This window comes from Gobius niger (genome assembly GCF_951799975.1).
Source record: "Gobius niger genome assembly, chromosome: 1".
In the NCBI taxonomy this organism is placed as follows: Eukaryota; Metazoa; Chordata; class Actinopteri; order Gobiiformes; family Gobiidae; genus Gobius; species Gobius niger.
The window spans coordinates 19,598,930-19,622,369 of record NC_136852.1 but is presented as its reverse complement, the minus strand read 5'-3'; the positions used below and the strand labels follow the sequence as shown (position 1 = coordinate 19,622,369).

Sequence of the window (23,440 nt, the reverse complement as noted above, 5' to 3'; positions counted from 1 at the left end):
AAATTGAATGTCTCTTTAAATTGTTTTACAGTGATAGTGGTCTTTGGGTATGTTTTTCAACTAAATATATGACCATATGCATACTTCTCTATTTTCTTTCAAGACTCATTATATTAGATCGTTAAGCTGAAACCTATGCAGTGACCGTAGTTACGAGGCAATAGACAAAACTAGTTGTTGAATGCCATCATTTCACCTTGAGTGAGAGGGATCAGTCTCTGGTACATCCACCATGTGCTTTAACAGTTTTATCACAGTGCTGAATGTAAGATAATACTCACCGCTTTGTCCTTGAGTGTATTCACTCTTCAAAGACAGAAATCACTTTCAGTAGAAATGTGACCACTTTTACCCTGACAAAAATTATACCTGTTATTTTGTGCATGAATGGTACCAGTCCAGTTTCTTCTCAGTTTGCAAGGCACAAATAACTAGCCTCAATTGGGCTGCCAAACCACAGCTTTTCTCATGTTAAAAGATACTTCTCACAGAAGTCACATTCAAATGCATGCATCAAACTGGCCACGGTGTTGGGCCTGACATTTTTTGCACTGATTTCCTTCATCATGTCTTTAAAAAGTAGAGTTGAGGTATAGGTAAGTTCACACCGATGCTTGTCCAAGATGTATAAAAAAGCCTTATGTTACTGTGTTGGGACAATGATGCATAACTTACCTTATCTTTCATTTTATGCCTACAGCCATTCCGAGGTCAAAGATCTGGTCATTTTTAACATAAGGCAAGAATGATTAGTCTTACTACTGTAATATATCATTGCCATTCGAGGCTATTGGGTTTTTGTGCGTTAGCTATTTTAATCAATAAAATTAGTTCAGCTGAAATGAGTTATTGACTTTTCCCCTAAAGAATGCTGTAGTGTCTGTAATAGTAAGTGTTGTGTCCTTCCCCACTCAGTGAGAAAATTCATTAAACTTATTAAGAAAAAACAATGTACCATGCCGTTCATTAGGCCAGTTAAGGTCATGACTTTGACATAATTTCACATGAATCCCATGGAAGGAAATGGCAGGATCATAGTATTATGTGTTGTGCAGTTTAGATGGTAAAGCTTGGTGATTAATTCTGTGTTGGCCTTGAACCACAAGAGCATGGTTACCGTGTACCTCGCCCATTACTGAGTAGCCTATATAATATGTGCAGCCTTTGTGTTTTAATAAGACTTATCACTGGCATGGTAGATCAATGCACAGTTTTCACTGCTCATTGTGCGGAAATAGGTTTACACCAGATGCCCTTTCTGTAGCTCCTCTCAATTGATCCCAATTATATAATCAAATGAAAATTAGGAATTTACTATAATTGCGGACTTCAGAACTGGGGAATCCATGATTAATTGCAAGCAAACATGTGCTAATGTGCAGGTGATTTGTTATTATTACTGTACTTTTGTTGTTTATTGTATTTCATGTTTTTAATGCACCTACTTCAAGCCTCAAATCAAATTTTGACAGTACAATGACAGTAACGTTGATTCTGATTCTGAAACCCTATTCAATAACTGCAGATATAAACCTATTACTGTAAATCCACCTATTAACCTACTGGACATGTGAATTAACTGTGCGTCCGTACAGAGGTTGTTGTGGATCAAGTGGAAAATTCCCACCTCCTTGATTCTCTGTGAAAAGGGGTTTGTTCACACACCCAGCTGTGGCTTAAAATGTGTGTGAATACAGAGCTCTTTTGAAAACTTGACTTCGATCCAAAAATGTTGAGCTGAAAGTACTCATTGTTGCACTCTCATGATGACGCCGCGCAAAAAAATGTGCGATTACATCCTTAAGTTTTGTTGCATTCTAATAAAAATGTAGTAATTGTGATACATGCATCTTTTTGTGATGCTGCATATTGATTAGTGGCCTCTTATGCAATCATGTGGAAGTCAGCTGACGTCAAGGATTTCAGCCAACTCCTTTGGGACCAGGTGGTGCAGTGGTCAGGGGTGGGGGCAAAGAGGGTGTTTAATCTGCACACAGAATGTGACCAAACCAGGCTAATAAAGTATGCAAAAATCCTCAGTTCTCTGTCAAGGAAATCGGCTTTGCTATAGGCTTACAGTCAGGTCCATAAATATTGGGACATCGACACTATTCTTTTGTTTGTGGCTCTAACCATCACAAACAAAGATGTGCTTAAATTGCAGATGTTCAGCTTTCGTTTGAGACTATTTAAATCCGATCTGGATGTAAATAGTAAACTGTGCAGGAATTACAAGCATTTTTATGTGTACCTTACACTTTTCAAGGGACCATAAGTAATGGGACAAGCGGCTGCTCAGCTGTTCCAAGGCCTGGTGTCTGCTCTTCTCTCATTATCCCGTTTGTAAGGAACAGATGAGAGGTCCAGAGTTCATTTCAAGTGTGATATTTGCATTTTGGATACTGCTGCTGTTAATTCTCAATATGAATTGAAGAGTTATCACTATCAATGAAGCAAGCCATTAGTAAAATCAAAAGAAACCCTTTAGAGAGATAGCAAACATATTAGGCATGGCCAAATCACCAGTTTGGAACATTATGAAAAAGAAAAAACACCGTTCAGCTCAACAACACCAAAAGACCCAGAAGACCATGGATGACAAATGTGGTGAATGACCAAAGGATTCTTTCCCCGGTGAAGAGACCCCCTTCATAACTATAGATCGAATCAAAAACACTCTACAGAAGGTGGTGTGTGTCAAAGTCAACAATCAAGAGAAGACTTCACCAGAGAGAATACAGATGATTAACCACAAGGTGTAAACCACTAGTGAGTTGCAAAAACAGGAGGCTGATTAGAGTTTGCCAAAAACACCTAGAAAAAGCCTTTACAGTTTTGAAACAACATCCTAGGACAGAAGAGACAAAGATCAACTTGTACCAGAGTGATTGGAAGAAAAAATACCTCATCAGTGAAACATGGTGGTGCAGCATCATGACATGGACTTGTTTGGGCCAATGAAACTGGTTCCCTTGTATTTATTGATGATGTGACTGTTGTTAAAAGCAGCCGGGGGAATTCTGAAGCGAATGGGGCAATATTATGTGCTCATATTCAGCCAAATGCTTGGACGCCGCTTCACAGTACAGATGGACAATGACCCAAAGCTACTGCCAAAGCCAACAAAGGGCTTTTTGAGGCAAAGAAGTGAAATGTTATTTAATGGCCAAGTCTGTTATGAATGCAATTGAGCAGCATTTCACTGGCTGAAGACAAAACTGAAGGGAAAATGTCCCTATAACAAGCAGGAACTGGAGACATTTAGAGGCCTGGCAGAGCATCACCAGGGATGAAACCCAGCGTCTAGTGATGTCTATGCCTTCTAGACTTCAGGCTGTAATTGACTGCAAAGGATTTGCAACCAAATATTAAAAAGGAATACATTTGGTTTATAATTGCTACTTTGTCCCATTACTTTTGGTCCCTTGAAAAGTGGGAGGCTCACATACGCTTGTCATTCCTACAGCGTCATTGTCATTCCTACAGCGTTCATCTGATTTGGATGTAAAAAGCCTCAAATTAAAGCTGAAAGTTTGCAGTTTAAGCACATCTTTGTTGTTTTTTTATGTATTTTATATTATATGTATGGACCTGACTGCAAATAGGCTAAGTGTCATGCTGCAGATGAACTCACTCTCTATTGATCCACATTAACAATCCATAAATTAATATTTACTTAACATTACTTTATTATATCACGTATTGAGCCCCAATGCTCCAGCACTGACAAACTGAATGTTTATTATGGCTAATAAGGTTGTAATGTTACTGTTGTTTAATCATTAATAGAGCTCAACAAATAAATGCACAATATGGTTTATGCATATAATCAATTTATATAAAATATAAAACATACACAAATAGTGCATTTGCATAATTTTATTATAGACATGCAAGAATACAGTACTGAAAGCTTGATTGTTGAGATATAATCGACCATATTTCTACTTCTACCTTTTAAAAGGTGCCAGAAAAAAACACTACATTTTGATTTGTTAAATCACACAGTTTTAAATATATGCAGCATTGCACTGTAGGAGCTACTAATGACGGAATAACACAGCTAATTTCCTTTTTCTCTTTCTCTCAAATTGTTCTTTCACTTTTTCAATGGTTAGCTGCATGGGGCTGAGGGCAGTGTTGGCGGCGGTGGTTGTGGGTTGAGGTGACTGGACAGAGCTATCAGTTGCCAGTAAAGCACCTGTACCAGCAGTGGGTTTGGTGGGGCGTCTTTGAACTGTCATTGCTCTGGGACCCCTTAAAGCAGAGGACTGGGCTTTATTATGTTTTGTCTTTCCACGCCTTTTGTTCAGAAGTCCCTTTGTGTTGACAGACGGTTTGCTTGTTGTGGAGGTAAAAATCTGCCATTTTGCGGTAGTTTGAGTGTCCACTGTGAACCAGCTTTCTGTGGTGGTAACTGCAGGACTGATCAGAGTGCCAGTGGGAGTTGGGAGAATAGCTTCTTCCACATTTATTTGAGATAATTGTTCATTTAAAGTTAAACCTTTTCTCTTTTTCTTAGTGATTCCTTTCTCTTTTGACCTTTGCCTTTGTCTTTTCAGCACACTAAATGAAGGGTAAGCGGGCGTGACCCTGCCTCCATCTGCCTCTGGCGACAACTGCTGCTTTGGAGGGGTTGTCAGAGGAGTGTTGCCTTCTTTCAAAAAACTGTCCTCAACATTTTCATTCACTGCTGAGGCAGAAGCTGCACTCGCTTTCAGTCTTTTTTTCCTCTCCTCCTTGTTCTGCCTCAGCTTTGACCTGTTCCTTTTGACTTTTGGGATGTCAATTGGACTCATGTGCACATTGAGATTTGTCGATCTGTTCTTTAACCACTTCCTTTTTTCCTTGCGTAAACTCGTTGGACTAGATGCTGTGGAGAGGAAATAGTTTTTTGCTGGTTTCTTCTTGGTGGGGTTTGGTGGTGTAATAGAATCGGCCTCCTCGTCCAGAGCTGGTGCATCTTTCATGACTTCATTGGATGCTTCCTCTTTGCCTCCCAGCTTGTATTCGCTCTCATTCACCTTGATGGATGGTCTACCGAGCTGCTCAGGCGACTGTGACTCACTGATAAAGTTACTCAGGCTCATGGCTTTCTCAGCTTTGGGACTGGACAGGGGAACAGCACCACTGTCTTCAATTTTCACCACAGCCTCCTGCTTCTTCTTCTTCTTCCGACCTTTCCCTCTTGTCTTTTTAGATTTCTTTTTCTTCTCAGAGGCCTTCTTTTTCTTTGAGTCTGTGTCATCTTTGTCAGAGTCAGTCGTGGAGCTCTGTGAAGTGGACACAGTGGCCAGGACTTTGATGAAGTCCTCTGCTGCAGTCACTACGTTTCTGAGAGAAGGCTCCTCTGGGCTGCTGGGTTGAGACACTGGAGACTGTGTGGTTATCTCAGGTTGCACCTTCTCTCCACTTATATTGGAATCTTTTTTCCTGGAAGGAGCCACTGTTAGCTCATCAATGACATCAATACCACCAAAGTCATATGGGACAGCCTCTTTGAGCACCGCAATGGGACGTTTCTCAATTTTTTTACACCTATGACACAGAGTGCATTGTTAATTTGCCATAAAGTCAAACAAAAGTATGCAGCGCAGCAAATCTCCTTAAAGAGAGATTTCATACTTACAGGCCATACCAGTGGCGCTCTACACATTGCTCTTCATACGCGAAATGAAAGCACGGAGCCTCAATCACATTAAAGAAAGCTTGGCCAACAATCCTGGAAGAAGTGTCGTTCACTTTCCTCAGACATGCTTTGAGCCTGCACACACACAAAAAGTTTCATATTTAAGTGAAGAAATTATTTGCAACTCCAGAAAAAATAATAAAGAATTGAGGGTCATATTTATTTTCTCTCTTAATATATGTATATATTATTTTTGTGGAGCGAATTTGGGCTTTTAAACTAAAAAAAAAAAGTTACATATAACTTACGCTTCATCGCAATCGCAGTGAGAGATGGAGTGCCACTTGAAGTTTGTGTAGCCATAGTTGGAGGAAAAGGTGTGGATGACGTGAGGACAATGGTCGTGGGTTCGACAGCAGCTGTCAGTCTTTGCAAAGTCACCTGCAAAATCGAGCAACTGTGAATCAATGCACACATATTCACGCTCATCCTGCTTAGAATGTGTGATTACACCGTACCCAGCTGATTGTAATTGTCCGCCATGTTCCCCGCTCCACACCACAGCGTCCCGGGATACGTGAATCCACGCTTGGCTCGTCTATGCATTTGATCCATGTGCTCACTGTTTTGCTGGAACTTTTTTGTGAAGCGCTCGCACAGCTGTCTGGCTTCATCCAACCGCTCATAGGGCACCTGAATTTTCTGCGCCTCTGTGCCATCTCTGGGTCCTGGAATGCACTCGCGCGTAAAAGACATCACCTGCGCTGAGTTCCCGGTAATAGCGCAGTGAACGAGCGTCCCTGCCGTTGTCACCAGCGAGCGCACCACCTCCACTCCGTCCGACACCTCATACAGAAACTTGTCCTCAACAGAAGACACTTTGGCGCAAAACGTTTCTTTGTTCGGCTTTTTTGCGTCCAGCGCACTGCTCGCTCCTTTTACCAAATTTCTGTCCAGAGAGGACAGAAAGACCAGCAGGACCGACCACATGATGCGCTCAGCGGTACTTTCAGCACCACCAAAGGAGACAGCTCCTCTCTTGGCCCGCGGGGTCCGGTTCCCTCCTACTTGTGAAGAAGCTGCGGTGGTCCGATTATTAATACAGCAGTGTCACGGGGAGGAGTCGGCAAGTTAACCTCTAGATTCAACACCGTTCTCCGTCTTGTAACTACTACACGACACCTGCTTTATTCATATGAAGTAAGCCCCTAAGCCACAAGACCCCCAGAAAGGCGAGGGTTAATGTGGGGTTTGTGTGGAGCACGGACTTGATCATATGACCGCTAGTTACCTCTCCTCCCCCAGCTTATTGTGCGTCCTCTACAAAGCGGAGATTTACTTTGGGAACATGCATAGAGGAGTTTGGAACTCGGGGCCATTTGCCATAGCAACAGGCATGGGGTGACTGTACCAACCCAGGAGATTGGACATCTTTCAAGTGCCACAAAACAGACTCAGAATCAATGAGGTGACCCAAATTACAATACATAGTCACAACTCTTTCACTGTGGAATGTGGATAAAAGTTGGCCAAACCTACTGCACGCAATAGCTGCTGTCCTGCAGGCCAGGGAGGCGGAGAAAGACACAAGAGCGCGGTCAGATGAAAGAAACTCTGTCATTGTGGCAGGATATGGGAGCGCCCAGTAACTTGGCAGCTTTCAGTTGCATGTGACTAGACACGATTACAGGCTACAACCCGCGCTTCTGGGGTTACTAATGTTCCTTGAAGTAACCTGCCCTGTTCTATTGTGGGGATTTAGAGTGATGCGCCCGTTATCGTTGCAAGTGTAGGCTTAAATGGTAAAAAGCGAGGGTCAGGTGGGCTTTCTAATCAGCCGAGAGTTTAGTCACATGGTTGGGCTAAACTCTGAGCCCGAGAGGCGGGGATCCACACTACTCAAGGCACTGAAATCCGATTGCTAGAAGGCGGAGAGTAATGATGCAAAATCACCAGATGCACCATTCGATTTGCGGAAGAAAGAAAAAAAAAGTTCATTGACCTTGAGAGGTTTGGGGGGGGGAAAGAGGGCATTGTGTTTTGTCTTGCCTCTGTGGATATTCTCATGCATGAGAAATCTTTTGACTACACGCAGATTAAACTTTAAATTTACAGAAATATGTGCACTTATCCAGAAGTTTGTCACGGAAGTGTATGCGAAACTGCGCCCCCTGCTGTCAAATGAGGTTAAGTTTAACATTGTGGAGCCCGTTGTGATCATTTGTATACTGTACATTACCACATCATATCATATTACAAAGAAAAGGCATTTTAGCAGATAGACACAGACATCTTTATAAACACAATAAGATCTGCTTCTAATTGGGCATTTTGAAACATAAAATGCGGGTCACCCAGTTCATCGAGTTCACTGCTACAGGACCAGGTTGTGAGAAAGTGCCATTGTTACTAGGATCAGGTGAATACTCAGCTGGAAATCTGCAGAGTAGGATGGGATTTCTCACAGTGGTTTGTTTAAAAGTGAGATTTGACCCCTAGAGTTGGAATTGTGGATTTAACTTGTGTAACTGCGAATATGAGAACAGCCTTTAGAGTGCTCTTCTGCTGAGTCAAAACAAAGTAATGTCAGCAAAGATTAGAACTTATTAACATCAGTAAACGCTGTGAGAAACATGTAGGGCCTAAACTGATTTTTTTAATATGCACACACTTTATCACTTCAACAATTTGTTGTGGAAATGATGGTGGTGATTGGTGATGCAGTTAGCGCTCATGCCTCACTGCAAGAGGTTCCATTCCCACCTGGACGTGACCTTTCTATGTGGAGTTTGCATGTTCTCCCCGTGTCTGCGTAGGTTTCCTCCGGGTACTCAGCTTTCCCCTACCACTAAAAATATGTACATGGAGTAGGTTACTTTAGTACTGGTTGTGGTGTGCTTAAGCAGGATTCTCCAACCTTTTAATTCCTGTGAGCTACTTTTATGAAATACAAACATATCTACTTTGCTTTGGGATAATTATGGGACTTGGGCACAGTATATCCTGGACAGGAAGTACCCAAGATGATATTTGGGGCGACAGTGGCGCAGATGGTAGAGCGGGTCGTCTCATGATCGGAAGGTCGGGGGTTCGAATCCCACCTCCTGGAAGTGCACATTGTCGTTGTGTCCTTGGGCAAGACACTTCACCCACATTGCCCCCAGTGTCTGCGTACATTGGTGTATGAATGAGAGTATGAATGGGTGAGTGGATCCTTGCTGTAAAGCGCTTTGAGTGCCTAATGTAGGTGGAAAAGCGCTATATAAGTTGAGACCATTTACCATTTACCATATTTCAACACAAAGAAAATTAATTAATGGAGTCACCTATGGGAGGAAAAAGTGAGTACTGTTTGGAAATTCTTACATTTCTGCCTAAATTTATCAGAAATGTGGTTTGATCTTCATCAAAATCATAAGAATGATTAAACAGTGTCTGCTTAAACTAACACCACCCAAACATTTACATTTATCATGTTTTTATTGGCCATAATATGTAAACATTCACAGGACAGGGAGGAATAAGTAACTACACCCCCTGAATCTCACCGAACTACAGCAGTTTTGAAAAGAGGAATGGTCTAAGATTCATCCTGATCGTTGTGAGCGTCTAATCTGCCGAAAAGCAGTTATTGCTGCAAAAGAAGGATTAGCAACTATTAAATACAATGGTTCACTTATTTATTCCATGCTGTTGTGAATGTCTCAGGTTTTTCAGCAAAATGTCTTGATAAACTTGTGAATTCATTTTTCCAGTGGCGTGCACAGACATTTTGAGAGGCAGGTGCTCAACCAAGACAAAAGGGCAACTGGGCTCTATCTGTGCACGTGCCTGCATTTTTCCATTGATGACAGCAAGTTGCCCAGGTCCTGAGGCAACTAAACAGCTCCACACCATGATTCTCCCTGCACCAGTGCAGTCGAGCATTAAAAGTGCTCTTTCGCAAACCAAAGTTTAATAGTGTACGGTTCCTCCCACTGTAAATGTTTGCAGATTTTGTCCAACATGTCCAAACTAATTTGGTGCACAAATGTGAGTCAATGATACAATAGTTGTTTCGCCAAGAATTGACTCAACAAACTTAGGCAAAAATGTTGAAAGCTGGAGAGGCTAGAGAGCTACTGGCTGGAAAGTCCTGTTAGAATATGAATTCTAAGCAACAGCAACACTATGACACTGATCATTGTTAATAATAAATAATAATAATAATAATAATAATAATAATAATAATAATAATAATAATAATAATAATAATAATAATAATAATAATAATAATAATAATAATAATAATAACAACAACAATAATAATAATAATAATCCTTCATTCCATACTCTGGTGGCAAATTATTTAATCATATTTACTTCTGTTTGATAATTTTATTTCAAAGAGAGACTATTAAACACAATATCAAAAGTGGAATGCACTACAGACTTCAAAAAGTAAATAAAAATCCTGCAGCGTCGGAAAGATTGAGAATAAGTAAATACATTGAGCCCCCTCCCATCCCGTCCAGCAACTCGACCCATGCTCTCTCGCAGCTCCTCACATACACTGTAGTTCAATCCCGTCACTGTCACCCTCAAACTGCACTCTGCTTTGTTTCAAATGGACGCACTGGCTGTTCCTGCAGACAGGACTAAAGGATGGTATCTTTCTCTGATGGCACCAAACACAAAAGGACCGGCTTTTGCCTGGCTCGACCCCTCCAGACTCTATTGTAACTCGCAGGTAAAATAGTGCTCCTTGTGAATTGAACAGCTTTGCTTTGGTGCTGTACTTTGTCTTCTGTCTGTTCTGTTCAGGCTCTTGCAGACTGTGTCAAAGACCTCCTCAGCCCGTTCCATGAAGAGAGCATTGACATTGTTGCAGGGATTGATGCAATGGGCTTCATTCTTGGTAATTAAACATTAATATTATGTGTATACTAACTGGTTGTGTTAAGCATCCAGTAAAGGTCAGCGGTAACTTAGCCCATATTCTAAATTTAGTTTGCCTCGTGGCTTCTCCCGATACACTCGAGTCACAAGTACCAGTAGGTTCTGGAAGTTTTCAAGTTTCCTCCATGTAGCTCTATGTTTGTAAATTGAAGTCGGATTAAAAATACAAACATATATTTTTACATTCTGAAAATGTTATAAATATATATATTTATTATCGTGGGCAAGTTACTTTAAAATTGTAATATATTCAATATTAGTGATCATTGTATTACATATTACTGTTTCATAAATGTAGCTGAGTTACTTTTGAGTTACTTTGACAAAATATAAACTGAAAATAGTAATAATGCCACTCAGAAAAGTAGTCAAAGATTTCCTTTTCCATCTCTATCCCCATTGTCTCGTCTATATTACCCTATTTTTCTTGAGTAAAAGGTTATATTCCTTAGTTACTTTAAAATTTAAAAGTAATATATTTTTGTAACTCGTTACTTTTGTAACACGTTACCACCAACACTGTTTAATATAGGCTTGTATACCTTTCTGTGTTGGGGCAATGAATGGAATTTAGCTCAAAACTATATTATATTTGTGAATGTCACAGCACAAACTGTGGCTGAGAGTAATGGGATGACGCTGGGGCCGGTGATTTATAGGGTCGGAACTTGTTTTTCATTATTTTTTTCAAATTCCTGTTTCAATGTGATATTATAAGGTAATAGACTTAGGGTGTGCAATAATGTGTGCTTAATTTTATTCATTCTTTCATTTACATTTCAGATTTTGGGCTCTTATTTCAAATGGTTATTTGCTTACGTACTGTCTGGCACCTGTCTTTCTTCATAAATGACGGCCCATTTTCAAAAATTACTAACAAGAGGTTAAAACCAGAACCCACTGTATGGAAACCAACAAATCTGCTTGTTTCAGGTGCATGTGTTGCCACAACCCTTGGAAAAGGATTTTTGACAATACGTAAAGCAGGACACTTGTGTGTTGAGACGCAGGGTCAAAACTACAGCGACTACTCAGGCAGAGAGAAGAGAATGGAAATGCGGATGGATGTGCTCAAGCCAGGTTAAACTTGACTTTTTACCCTCTTACAAACGTCAAACCTCTCACACACAAGTGTTTAGACAACTGCCATTGTTTAGAAAGTAGGCTCCATGAGAAATCATGAGCCATCATGAGATGCATTTAGAAAAAATAATAACAATGCATTTAGGATGTCAGTAAAATATTTTAAACTTTACTAATCAAAAGACGTCACAATATAAAGTCTGTTGCCTTGTCATTTATGTAACAACAGCGCCCTCTAGTGTATTTTTAAGTAGGCTAAATGAATTCTTGGTGCTCTGGTGTTGATTCAGGTATCAGAGTGCTGTTGGTGGACCAATGGATAGAAACTGGAGGAACTATGAAGGCTGCGATTGAGCTGGTGGAGAGACTAGGAGGCACTGTAGTCGGTCAGTCAGTAAAGTAGGTTAACTACTGTGTTTATGTACATTGTAACTTGTTTTTGTTTTAGGTGTTGCAGCGGTTGCTATTGAAAACACCGAAGGAGGAAAGTGGATTAAGGAAAAGTACAAGTTTTCGCACTGTATCCCAGAGGAGCTTCAGGGCCAAATTGACCAAAAATATCTCAACTCTTTCAAGGCTTTAACATTCTATAACTGTGAATTTTGTAAATGAAAATCATACTTTTTGTACAGAAATATTTTAATTCAAAAATGCATTGCAATGCATGTAGATAAACAACACTGTTGCTGGCTTTGGCATCTTTAAATAATATACAGTAAATCCCTTTTAATACTACAAATCAAACCAATTAATATTGAAATGTAATAGGACATTTAAAAAAATAGTACAATGTACCATTAAGTACATATATCAAGGATGCAATTAACATCAGCAGCATATTATATTGTCGTAAACATTACAGCTCTACCCAATAATACCAGCAGCTACAGTCAGTCTGTGACGAAATGTCTTTTAAACGTAACTAATTTGAATACTGTGTAATTGCGGGGTTATTAAAGACAAATAAAACTGTGCAAGACCACAAAAATGTACAGCTCATGGAATAGTCCAAGGCCAAAGGAAAAAGTGAATTTGGTCAGACTCCTCCGGTGTGCACAGACCAGTTACTTTCCACAGACCTTTATATTTGTACCATCGCAGTTTCTCACTGACAGCAGCTCGACTGTTTCTTCTTTGACGTATTGTATAGATTACTGGAGTTGCTGTTTATTCCTAAATAGATGACAGTAAAAGTTAGCATGTTTAATTCTATGTGAGCCGTGCACAGCACTTTTTTATGAACACTTACTGACGACATCTCCAATTTGTCTCGACCCACTTTTCTCCAGTTCTGCAAGAACGTTCATCTCAAATGCCAAAGACGCCACTCGAAAGAAGAACTCCTTTACATTTTCACCTAAAAAACAAACACATTCTGCATACAGGCATAGCTTCAGGCTTTAAAAACAAGTCATTGCTATCGATAGATTAAACTACTACTCGAGTTTGAAAACAATTACAGTTATATGAAGGTGAATATAATGTTTTTTTTTCTTTCAATAACAAACTTAATAATACCATATTAGGTGCTACAAGGATGAAAAATACTGAATGTTAAAATGTCTATTTTACCAATTTTTAACTATATAACATGCATTACATTGTTTCCTTGAGTCTACTCATTTTTGAGACGTGAATATAATTTAATTCAGTTATTTTCATTTTATATTTTTACAAATTGTTTCTTTGAGGAAATTAACCCAAACTGTAGCAAGTTTGTGATTGAAATCAGCAATGTCAAATGTTTAAAATAATTACTAATTAAAAATGTTAAGCTAAATGAGTTTTCCATGTATTCACATCCAGACTCACCCGTGAGCGATGAAACAGCCCAATACTCGGCGCTCATCTCCTGTGCGATTTTAAGAGCATCTTGTTCTATTTGAGCGTACTGCGCCGGTGACTGTAAAGAGACAAAGAAGTTACTATGGGAACCAACAATAAAGTGACTCCAGCTCAACGTGCCCATCCAGTGACCCAGTTTTACAAATACTTTGGGGTTTGCTGCCAGAGGAAGCACATTCCTGAGGGTTGAGCCAGGACGAACGCCGCGCAACTGGCACAGACCCAAAACAGTTCACATCTGACTCTAGTAAAGTCCAGTGTTTGTGCCTCTGTGTTAAACATACACTCAGGTCTTTCTTTGTCCCGACGATAAAGAGCTGGACGCTAGTTGGGTCGTTCTCCTTCAATGCGTCTTCGAGCCACTGTCTGCAAACATGACAAATCTGTAATAGTGTGCATGCATTTTGTGAAATTTGAGACCTTTTTAGAACTTTACATATATCAATATACAGAGGGAAATGTTCAAAACTATAGTGATTACTAAAGTGCGGTGCCAGAATACATTTAACTTGCCTTGTGTGATCCAACGAAGCGACGTCAGTCAAATCGAACGTAATTATAACAACTGCAACAAAGTATATTTAATTATGGCTAAAATTATAGAAAAAATAAAAAAATAAAGCACTTTCTAAAATATCTAAATCTATATCAGCTTAAAGGAATAGGCCACCGTTTTTACATACTGAGATATGTTCTTACCTTAGCTTTGACGAGTTCTTTAGGACCTGTCTGATCTTCACCCGTGCCTTCAGTCACGTAAACACAGCGCAGACGGCGTTAGCATTTAGCCTCTCCTGCTCTCCTCTATAGCTCCAAAACAGGTCAAGATAGAAGCTACCAAGCTCTTCCACGTTATTTAAATATGGTTACGTGAAGTGTTACACTACAAAGTATAATTACACAAAATTAAACAATGTGGATTTTCTAAGCGGATAAAAGGGGGAACTATATTGTAAGGTGTACCAGGAGTAGTTCGAAATCCGCGCAGTAATCTTCACTTTACTGCGCAGTAATCTTCACTTTACTGCGCAGTAATCTTCACTTTACTGTGCGGATGCCAAACTACTCCTGGTATTATTACGCCTTACAATATAGTTCCCCCTTTTATCCGCTTAGAAAATCCACATTCTTTAATTTTGTGTAATTATACTTTGTAGTGTAACACTTCACGTAACCATATTTAAATAGGGAAAACGTGGAAGAGCTTGGTAGCTTCTATCTTGACCTGTTTTGGAGCTATAGTGGAGAGAGGGAGAGGCTAAATGCTAACGCCGTCTGCGCTGTGTTTACGTGACTGAAGGCACAGGTGAAGATCAGACAGGTCCTAAAGAACTCGTCAAAGCTAAGGTAAGAACATATCTCAGCATGTAAAAACGGTGGCCTATTCCTTTAACTTATCAGTTTTGGTGTCGTCCATTTTGACTATTATGTCCTCACCCTGGGCACCTCTGTAATAAGTAGACGCGATGCACTTGAACCTCTCTTGGCCTGCAGTGTCCCAGCTGTGAACACGAGACAAACTGAGCTGAATTGTTCAATGGTCGATTTAAATGACTCATTTACTTACAGCTGCAGGCTGAAGGGGACGCCCAGCACCTCAAACCGCTCCATCTCAAAGTCAACACCGATTGTGGCTTTATAGTTCTTGTCAAAGGTGTCTTTACAAAATCTAAAATAACCACAAATCAGTGTTAATTTCGTCGGCTAAAATATTTAGTCTTAATTTTAGTCAAAGTGTTATTTTTGACGACTAAAATTGGACTAAAACTAAATTAAAAGTTTTTCATGAGACTAAAACTATGACTAAAATGTCCAGATATTTTAGTCGACTAAAATAAGACTAAATAAAAATGAAAAGGAGAGACTAAAATTATCCAAACTTCTATTGACCGTCTGAAAGAGCCTCAGATCATTTAAATTCACTGCCAAAGGATCAGCTCTGAGCTTTGTTCATGTGGAGCAGCTCCATGAAGCAGAGGAACAACATTAAATATGATTATAATGAATATGATCAATGCAAAGTCGACTAAATTCGTCTTAAATTTAGTCGACTAAATTTACTTGCAATTTTAGTCGACTAAAACTAGACTAAAATTGAAGATATTTTTTTGACTAAAACTAGACTAAAATCGAATTACATTTTCATCAAAAGACTAAGACTAAAACTAAATTAAAATATGCTGTCAAAATTAACACTGCCACAAATGAAGTACGGCAGTTTTAATATGGGCTGCTCAAAGAAATCCTTTTGAAGTTTACTGAAAAATCCCATTGTCTTCATGTCTGCAGAGTTATACATCAACAGACCTGTACTTAAGCTACTCACCTATTAATCAGACAGGTTTTCCCCACAGCGAGATCTCCCACAACGATGACCTTCGATATTTTGAATCTGCTGAGAGGACAATGAAAGGAGGAAATATGTGCTCCATGTAAAGCGTCTTTGGGTCCTTTAAAAGCGCTATACAAGTCCCATGTATTATATTATTGTTTTTATTATTACTGCTATAAAACATATGGACTAATAACATATGAATAATAAGAATAATATAGGTTTCATATAGCATTTTTTGGATGTTTTATATCCATGTTCTACTCACCCCACAGTACCAGTGCGCTGCTCCTGACAGGCCGTCTTAACTTTATTGTTGAAATCCTCTTTTGAGTGGAGTGCAGCCTCTTTCCTGAGACACTGAAATGAGAATACACAGGTTCTGACATGGCTGCATACACGTAATGTTTGTGATTAACAAAAGGGGGGGCTGAGGGGGCTCTGGTACCTGGGGGAGCTGAGCGATCACACGGTCCCGTCTGATCGGAGGAAAGACACTCATGGCTGACGCACGGACAGACATCCGCTCACAAATGGATTGAAACTGTGAAGGGCATAGGGACAGATCAACTCTAGTAAACATGCTTAATATGTCAGTCATGTCTGATAGAAATGAGAAAGAAGCAGAAAGACGGGGGATGCCACACAGCTTAAAGATATCAAGCAGAGTGGCCAACTGTCTGATCCTCTTCAAAGAGTGGCTGACTGATCCTTTTGTGTAAAAGTAACATGGATGGTAAGGCCCTCCCTCCCAAAAAGTACTTGGAAGTTGGCACTATGGCACATCTTTCTCCATCTACCCAAACGCCTTCTCTAAATGTGTTGGTTAAAGATGTGAAACTTAAAAAAAGCGCAATAGCCTCTTGCTAAATACATCGGCTACTTACCGACGCAGAGGGTCCTTCCAAAAGGGTCTACACTTTTCTCGTGACTGTCTTGAACAGCGTCACTTCAAGTCACATCGGCGTGAACTTCCAGGGATGTTTTACAATGAAAGAGAAGAGAAGGTAACCCGCGGAAGTTGTTGTTGAAGAGGAGCTGTTTGTCCCGTGCGTGGGTAGGGAAGGGGCTGTGGAGTTTGAAGAATTTCTGCTGAGATTTTGGTCTGAGCAGCGCGCACGCCTCCTGCTGGAGAGAATGGGAAGCGTCCGAGTCTGTTTGGAGAGGAGACGCACAGACCACACGCACACACACACACACACACACACACACACACACACACACACACACACACACACACACACACACACACACACCAGGAAACTACTCAGCGAGACTTGTGTGTGCAGCCCTGGCACCCCTTTTTTTTCCGTAAGTATGTTCTGCCACTGCATTACATCTCTCATTCAATCAGATTAAGATAAGGTACCAGCGCACTATCTTAGTGGCTCGGGCAGGTTCAAGGTTAAGCTGATTGGTTGAAATATGCATGACGTTTAAAATTCATGACTTGTGATTGGTTGATGGCAGAACTTACCTACAAAAAAGAAATTCGCAGGCGCGGGCTGCTGGTCTGCTACTCCCGTGGTAGACGGATCCTCTTGTTCACCTGTACCCTGCCTTATTATGTGCCTTATTAGTATAAAATACTGTAAAGTACTGTAAAAAAATATATATATACAAAAAAAAAGATTGATGGATTGATTGATTGATTGATTGATTGATTGATTGATTGATTGATTGATTGATTGATTGATTGATTGATTGATTGATTGATTGATTGATTGATTGATTGATTGATGACAATTAGTAATCTGTTGCCTGAACATGAAACTAAATTTTCAGTTTCAATTGTTTTCACATGTCCTTTTGAAGGCACTACACCCAACACAATTGGTTACCACATATGAAGATATGCAGGTTTCTAAAAAAAAAACCACACTCAATAAATCAATAAATTTAAGCTTTTCGTTGATTTTATTATCTAACAGTTTGAAATTCTGGAGACAACAAAGAAAAATATATTTTAGTGAGTGTGCAGCTGTAAACACCATGTTTATTTCACTCTTCTCTTAGAAGATAAGACATTAAAAAGACAGCTTTCATTTCTTTCTTGTTAAAAAGCATCTTAAAAATCCAATGAAATAAAACAAATATTATTGTCACTTTAAAAATGTACATAAAAAAAGACTGATATTGAAAGATATAGATATTAATAGAAACGTATTCACACACAATGTGTGTGTGTTTTCTGTTATCACTGAGCTGTTTTCTAGTCACAGATTTAATTTTATCAACAAAAATGGGAGAACTGGCACCTGCACTCATTTGTAAACCAGATCAATTGACTGTCACAGAAGGCCTATGTCGACCTGAAAGCAGTGCATTGCAGTTTTTAACCACACAGAAATCAGAGTCTCCTCCACCCGACCACCACACCAGGCATCCTAGAGACATGTACACCTAAACAACAGGCCATTAGAGCATATCAACATTTGACTGAATAGATGTTGGTTGTTAAATCACACTTAAGGTTTAATGAGCGTTTGTGGGATCTTTAATCTTACAAAAAGAAAATAAGTAAACCATTTTAAAGTTTGAGACATTTTTTAAAATATGCCTAACCTAAAGTGCTTCTGCAATACATTTTAAAGGGACCCTTCATAAGAAATTCCATTATCAAAACAATGGATTTTATTAGGTCACACAGCTGAATTAAAAAAAACACATTTCCCATTAAAGTATATTCTGGCAGTCATTTGTTGCAAATTTAATCTGTTAGAAACTTTCTCGAATTGTTGTTGTGAGTACCGTTTTGTGTGAGATAAGTCTTTTTTTGAGGAAAGAAGTCTGTGCGGAGCAGGCGGTAGAAGTATATAAGGATCATGATATTCATGAGGGTCATGCAAATGAGGAAGAACTCGGGCTGGTCCAGCCGGGAGTAGTTGTTGAGGATGTACCAGGTGAGGTAGAACTGTGTGAGCAGCCGGAACACCACATACGTGACAATATTGATCACTTTGTTGATCTGATACAGAGGAGTGGTCTGAGCCCCTGCCAGCTTCAACAGCAGGCGCAGGTGCAACGTCACACTGTTGACCTCCACAAAGAGAGCTACTACTGCGCCGGCTACATACATCTGAGTGCACAGCGTGTACAGGAAACATCCTAATACCTGCAGACAACCAGAGAAACAATAGAATATATAAAACTGACCATAGCATGCATCATACTGTCAAATCATCATTTTTATCTTAGACATGTGTTCTTCTTAACATTAAAAAGTGTAAAAGAAAGATTGTTCATTTGTCTATGTTTGCCAACCAGTATATAAATCTTTGCCAGTGTCCTTACCAGTGCATGGTGTAGGAGGAATTCCCATGACCCCCTTGCATGTCCAGTGTAAATGATGTCACATGCATCTTGTGCAAAGTACCCTGAGGATAAGAGAGCCACAAGGTGATTAAGCGGTAAAAGAGTAAGCATCCAGTGCTACCAATAAGTTCCATTAAAGTGTGCTCATTGCATTCAGATTTATGAGTAAAATGTATCATCACTACTAGTAATGTGACGTTCATGACCATAACGGTGTGAACAGGATCTCATTTTTTAGAAGAGCAGAGTAGAAACCACAAAAATGACTTACAGCAATTGTCACTTTTGCTTTATAGCAGCACAAACTTTTATTTACATGACATACTGTAAGCATTAGTCATTTAAACGAAAATATCTAACCTCTGGGCAGACTTTTCTGGCTGGTCTTTTAAATTTCTCTTAAATTTGGTCGGGACAGTGCATGTTAATGAACACACATGGGTCTCATGCACGTAAACATGCCACGGCAGTTTGTAGCCTTGGGCTAATTTGCATCTGTTGTCCCACACTCGCACTCTCAAACACACTCATCCTGGCCTATTGTACATGTTTTTAGTGGTAGGGGAAACCGGAATACCAGGAGGAAACCTACACAGACACAGGGAGAACATGTAAACTCCACACAGAAAGGACCCGTTCTGGTGGGAATCGAACATGGGACCTCCTCGCTGTGAAGCACGAGAGCTAACCACTGCAGTACCGTGCCGCACCGTATTAACTCTCATTAAAGAACATTAAATCCCTAAAAGTTAAGGTGTACTTTATTGTCCTTTATTGTTTATGTGCTGCTGGGGCAACCTGTAAGGAGCAGTGGGCGACTGCAGTGCAGCGCACGGGGACCCATCTCCAGATGTGGAGCCAGGCTGGTGGTCACAATAACTTGGCTGGAGGACTCACCCATTGTAAATTTTATTAGTGATAAGGGAAACCAGAGCACCTAGAGGAAACCTATGCAGACATGGGGAGAACATGCAAACTTCACACAGAAAGGCCCCATCCTGGGATCGAACCTGGGACCTTATCGCTAACCACTGCGCTACTGTGCCACCCCTATTTACTCCACAGTTATCCATATTAGTGAATAATGCAGAGGATTCATCAATAAGCAAAAAAGTGGAAACCATTTCTGTCATGTTTATGACTTTCAAACCATGATGATCTCATCTGGCTTTAGGTATTTGAGTGACTGAGACTCCTTTTGTGCCAGGGAATGGCTGGAACGCTGCAGCCACAGAGAGATGCAACAAGTGTCTGAGTAACGACCTGTATAATGGGAGCAGGCTCAGAGGGACTGTTGTCTAGGTAGACCTGCACAGATTTGAGTCCTCATGGTAACACAAAGATGCACATAAGATCATAGTGCAGCTCGACCAGCCGAGCCAGTCTGTGGGGGATCTGGGTTTCCATGGTGATTTAGAGGAGACGCCCATGTGTGCTAAGTGAGCAGGGCATAATCTTTTGTTCAATGGGTTTCATCTGGTCCTGTGAATTTAAAGAACGCTCTCCTGAAACTTTAACTGTTCACAGATGTTTTGATAAAAGAGTAGTTGGCTGACCTGTTGAGAAGCAGACGAGCAGGTAGGACAGAGGAGTGTGGTACAGGTGGAGGTCCTTCAGTGTCTCAGGCCACACCAGTGCACTGGAGAGGGACACATGGTGATATTGTCAGTCTGAAGGCTTATGAAATATGAATGAGCCTTGACTAAGCAAAACCCGAAATATCAGCTATGAGTACATGTGTATGATAGGAAATCTGTGTGTCCACTCCCTGTCTAAATACGAGACACAAGACTTCTTGCGCAATGTAAACCTGTGTAAAGAGCAAGTGAACTTCTTGAAACTTTTTTCTTTTGTTATTTTTTTAGCGATGCACATAAATGTCAAGCAAAAGCCCAGCCCAATGCCTACATACGAGGATGAATCATAGTTCCTACCCTAAGAAACTGTCTATCACCACAGCCGTTTACAGCAGGTTTTTCCTGTTAAATCTCTTTTCTATGCGAGAGTTCAGTTCTCCAGTTTCCTTATGCCCTATAGGCTGTAGGCTGTGCTGTAGGCTGTATGTGCTGAACTAAAAAAAGGTTTGCACACTTATAATGTACAGAGGCATTTCCCCTCCCCACTCCAAATGCCATTGTCTATCGTCCCCTGACCCTGTCTGAACATGCCTTCTTCCCCTGCTGCTGGCTCTGACTGCCACAGACTGTCACTGCCCACGCGCACCAGAGACGCATCATGTGAATGGACAATGGCTCTGTTATACTGGACACTTGTTATAAATGGACACTTACCAAGTCACAGCCCATGTCCCGCTGAGCAGTGAGTGCACCATGGACACAGACAGGTTTCTCCACCTCCACGCGCGGAACTTGTCCTGTTGGACCACTTTGGGCACGGGCAGTCTTTGGAGGAGCTGGTCGACCGCCCTGAACAGGACGGCGCACATCAGTATTGAGGGGATCGGGTGCCCCTTCACAACAGGAAGCAGGGCCTCCATCCTCAGCCTCCAGAGTCCAGTCCCCCTTTTCTCCCCTTTAACGACTCCTAGGTGTGTTCTTGGTCCCTGTTGTCCTTTGCCCGCGCACTTTCCTGTCTGCGCGTTGATGGACGGCGGATATGCGCGGAATGTGTTGAGGGTGATTCTCTAGTCCAGAGGTGCGGAATGAGGGAGTTACAGGATGATGTACTCCAGAATGTTAAAGTTGACAGCCAAAATAAGAAATTATGAAATTTAGCCTACTGTTCCCGTATACGAAGCGTCCTCAGTCCGGATCAAAACTCTTGTAAAACCTTTTTGGACATGTCCATTTGACGGTTTGTAGATCTTGCTGCTGTGGCGCTCTCAACTCCGTGAGCGCGATCGCAGAGCATGGAGCAGGGGGAGTGGTGTGGAGACTCCTACTCTAACCAAAGAATCACAGAAACAAGGTGGGGCCGAGCTGAGCTCATATTACGCAATCAGGCTTGTAAGCGCAACAAGTGAGATTCTGCAACTGGCCTATTTATAGTGATTATTTTCTTCTGAGTTGCTGTTGTTATTAGGCCTATAGCCTAAATAAGTTGCCTTTTTCTTTTTGTAAAAAAAGAAAAAAGTCCCATAACTTTTTAAAGCACTGGTTCCATGTGACACGTAGATCGTTATGAAATCCTCCTTGCAACTCCTTTCATAAATGCATTCCACAATGCATGCTCCAGAGAGAAAATCATTGAAAATTGCCTCAAAGTGATGCCTTGATCGATTTAAAGGGTTAACACAATGGAAGGAATTTTGCCATTTCTCTTGCTATGCTTTGACAAAAAAAAGTATGAATCCCCATGGCTCTAAAATTATCATTCGTTATAAGGCGTTAGAACATAAAGCAGCGTATCATCACCCACGAGATGGCAGTACCGCCCTATGATCCATAGTAGGTTCTCTGCTGGTCTTGCAGGCCCAGGGGACTGTGTGTTGTGTTATAGGCCTACCAAACTGGGAGAACTAAACAAAATATGATTTACAATAATAAGCTTCCACGTCATATCAAAGGCACATCCTGTTAGTATGTGGAGCACTTACAAGTTTTATATTTTATATGTGTGATGTTTTATCTTTGTATAATGTGTTTTAATGTGTCGACTAGTTCTCAGAATTGCAAAACGAATTTACCCACGGGTACAAATAAATTAACCTAACCTAACCTAACGTACTTATTGTACAAGATTATGCCTTTTGGCTCTAAATGCAAACTATTCCACTTTTGGGGGTTCAGTCATTTGTTTGAGATAACTAAACTATCTATTTATTTCTCCTCTGGGGCCGGGACTACACTGAAAAAGAGACATTGACATCGCAATGGGACTTCCCTGGTTAAATAAAGGTCAAATTATTATTATGATTTAGAAGTAGACTAACATTACTCTAGGGCCCATGTAGCCTATACAGTTACCCTACAGGCAATGCAAATAATGTGTAAGTTTAAATTGTAAGAAAACATACAAAGTGTGTGTCAAGGCGGCTTACTTCACTGAACCACACTCAACTTCCGCCCCATGCTTGTCTTATAGTAGCTGTGTGTAGGTGTAAGGCTCCTGCTCCTCTGGCAGTGTATCGTCATACTTGGAGTTTATTCCACTGATTACATTCTTAGACATTGAGTGTGTGTGGACAGAGACAAATGCTTTTGGTTCTGAATGATGATTGAAACACACGGCCAAATATGTCACTAAGCTGGTCTGAGCAGCAGCTTCTGTTGCAAGGCACAACATTGGCACAGGGAAGTTCACAAGTGAGATATTATATTCCTGAGAAAAAGTCTAAC

At 40.6% G+C, this 23,440-nt stretch overlaps 4 protein-coding genes across 6 annotated transcripts; 1 reads left to right on the top strand and 3 right to left on the bottom strand.

Annotated features, from left to right (window-relative positions):
- Positions 1–2,827: 2,827 nt before the first annotated feature.
- Positions 2,828–6,817, bottom strand: proca1 (protein interacting with cyclin A1; the record flags this gene model as incomplete). Its single annotated transcript, XM_079556048.1, has 5 exons — positions 6,148–6,817; positions 5,938–6,070; positions 5,630–5,764; positions 4,593–5,538; positions 2,828–2,848 (listed from the first exon to the last, which is right to left on the bottom strand). The coding sequence occupies exons 1-5, from the start codon at positions 6,617–6,619 to the stop codon at positions 2,828–2,830; spliced, it is 1,707 nt and encodes a 568-aa protein (XP_079412174.1). The 5' UTR covers positions 6,620–6,817.
- Positions 6,818–10,192: 3,375 nt separating this feature from the next.
- Positions 10,193–12,276, top strand: LOC306972720 (adenine phosphoribosyltransferase). The gene is made up of 5 exons (XM_079569424.1): positions 10,193–10,358; positions 10,433–10,526; positions 11,501–11,647; positions 11,941–12,036; positions 12,099–12,276. Exons 1-5 carry the CDS (start codon positions 10,236–10,238, stop codon positions 12,260–12,262), a joined length of 624 nt encoding a protein of 207 aa, XP_079425550.1. The 5' UTR covers positions 10,193–10,235; the 3' UTR covers positions 12,263–12,276.
- A 412-nt stretch (positions 12,277–12,688) lies between these two features.
- On the bottom strand, positions 12,689–16,941 carry LOC306972705 (ras-related protein Rab-34-like). 2 transcript variants are annotated; one of them, XM_079569406.1, is made up of 11 exons: positions 16,715–16,941; positions 16,276–16,371; positions 16,096–16,187; positions 15,822–15,890; positions 15,063–15,164; positions 14,933–14,997; positions 14,005–14,060; positions 13,780–13,857; positions 13,463–13,553; positions 12,900–13,007; positions 12,689–12,823 (listed from the first exon to the last, which is right to left on the bottom strand). In XM_079569406.1, exons 2-11 carry the CDS (start codon positions 16,348–16,350, stop codon positions 12,756–12,758), a joined length of 804 nt encoding a protein of 267 aa, XP_079425532.1. In that variant the 5' UTR covers positions 16,351–16,371; positions 16,715–16,941; the 3' UTR covers positions 12,689–12,755. The 2 variants fall into 2 exon arrangements, with proteins under 2 accessions (XP_079425532.1, XP_079425533.1); XM_079569407.1 differs by having other exon boundaries at positions 15,822–15,887.
- Positions 16,942–17,977: 1,036 nt separating this feature from the next.
- On the bottom strand, positions 17,978–22,154 carry tlcd1 (TLC domain containing 1). 2 transcript variants are annotated; one of them, XM_079562585.1, is made up of 5 exons: positions 21,883–22,154; positions 21,434–21,786; positions 20,699–20,781; positions 19,122–19,204; positions 17,978–18,942 (listed from the first exon to the last, which is right to left on the bottom strand). In XM_079562585.1, exons 2-5 carry the CDS (start codon positions 21,637–21,639, stop codon positions 18,538–18,540), a joined length of 777 nt encoding a protein of 258 aa, XP_079418711.1. In that variant the 5' UTR covers positions 21,640–21,786; positions 21,883–22,154; the 3' UTR covers positions 17,978–18,537. The 2 variants fall into 2 exon arrangements, with proteins under 2 accessions (XP_079418711.1, XP_079418710.1); XM_079562584.1 differs by having other exon boundaries at positions 21,434–22,154.
- Between the last annotated feature and the right edge of the window lie 1,286 nt (positions 22,155–23,440).

Excerpts from the sequence above, each read along its gene's own strand:
- LOC306972720 (XM_079569424.1), top strand. The coding sequence starts at position 10,236 with ATGGACGCACTGGCTGTTCCTGCAGACAGGACTAAAGGATGGTATCTT. Across the intron at positions 10,359-10,432 it reads GACTCTATTGTAACTCGCAG|GCTCTTGCAGACTGTGTCAA; the intron begins GTAAAATAGTGC and ends TGTTCTGTTCAG. Across the intron at positions 10,527-11,500 it reads TGCAATGGGCTTCATTCTTG|GTGCATGTGTTGCCACAACC; the intron begins GTAATTAAACAT and ends TGCTTGTTTCAG.
- LOC306972705 (XM_079569406.1), bottom strand. The coding sequence starts at position 16,350 with ATGTCTGTCCGTGCGTCAGCCATGAGTGTCTTTCCTCCGATCAGACGG. Across the intron at positions 14,998-15,062 it reads GTCCCCTTCAGCCTGCAGCT|CTGGGACACTGCAGGCCAAG; the intron begins GTAAGTAAATGA and ends TCGTGTTCACAG. Across the intron at positions 12,824-12,899 it reads ACAAATTGGAGATGTCGTCA|GAATAAACAGCAACTCCAGT; the intron begins GTAAGTGTTCAT and ends TCATCTATTTAG.
- tlcd1 (XM_079562584.1), bottom strand. The coding sequence starts at position 21,639 with ATGGAGGCCCTGCTTCCTGTTGTGAAGGGGCACCCGATCCCCTCAATA. Across the intron at positions 19,205-20,698 it reads GCTCGTCTGCTTCTCAACAG|GGTACTTTGCACAAGATGCA; the intron begins GTCAGCCAACTA and ends TCTTATCCTCAG. Across the intron at positions 18,943-19,121 it reads TCCTCCTACACCATGCACTG|GTATTAGGATGTTTCCTGTA; the intron begins GTAAGGACACTG and ends GGTTGTCTGCAG.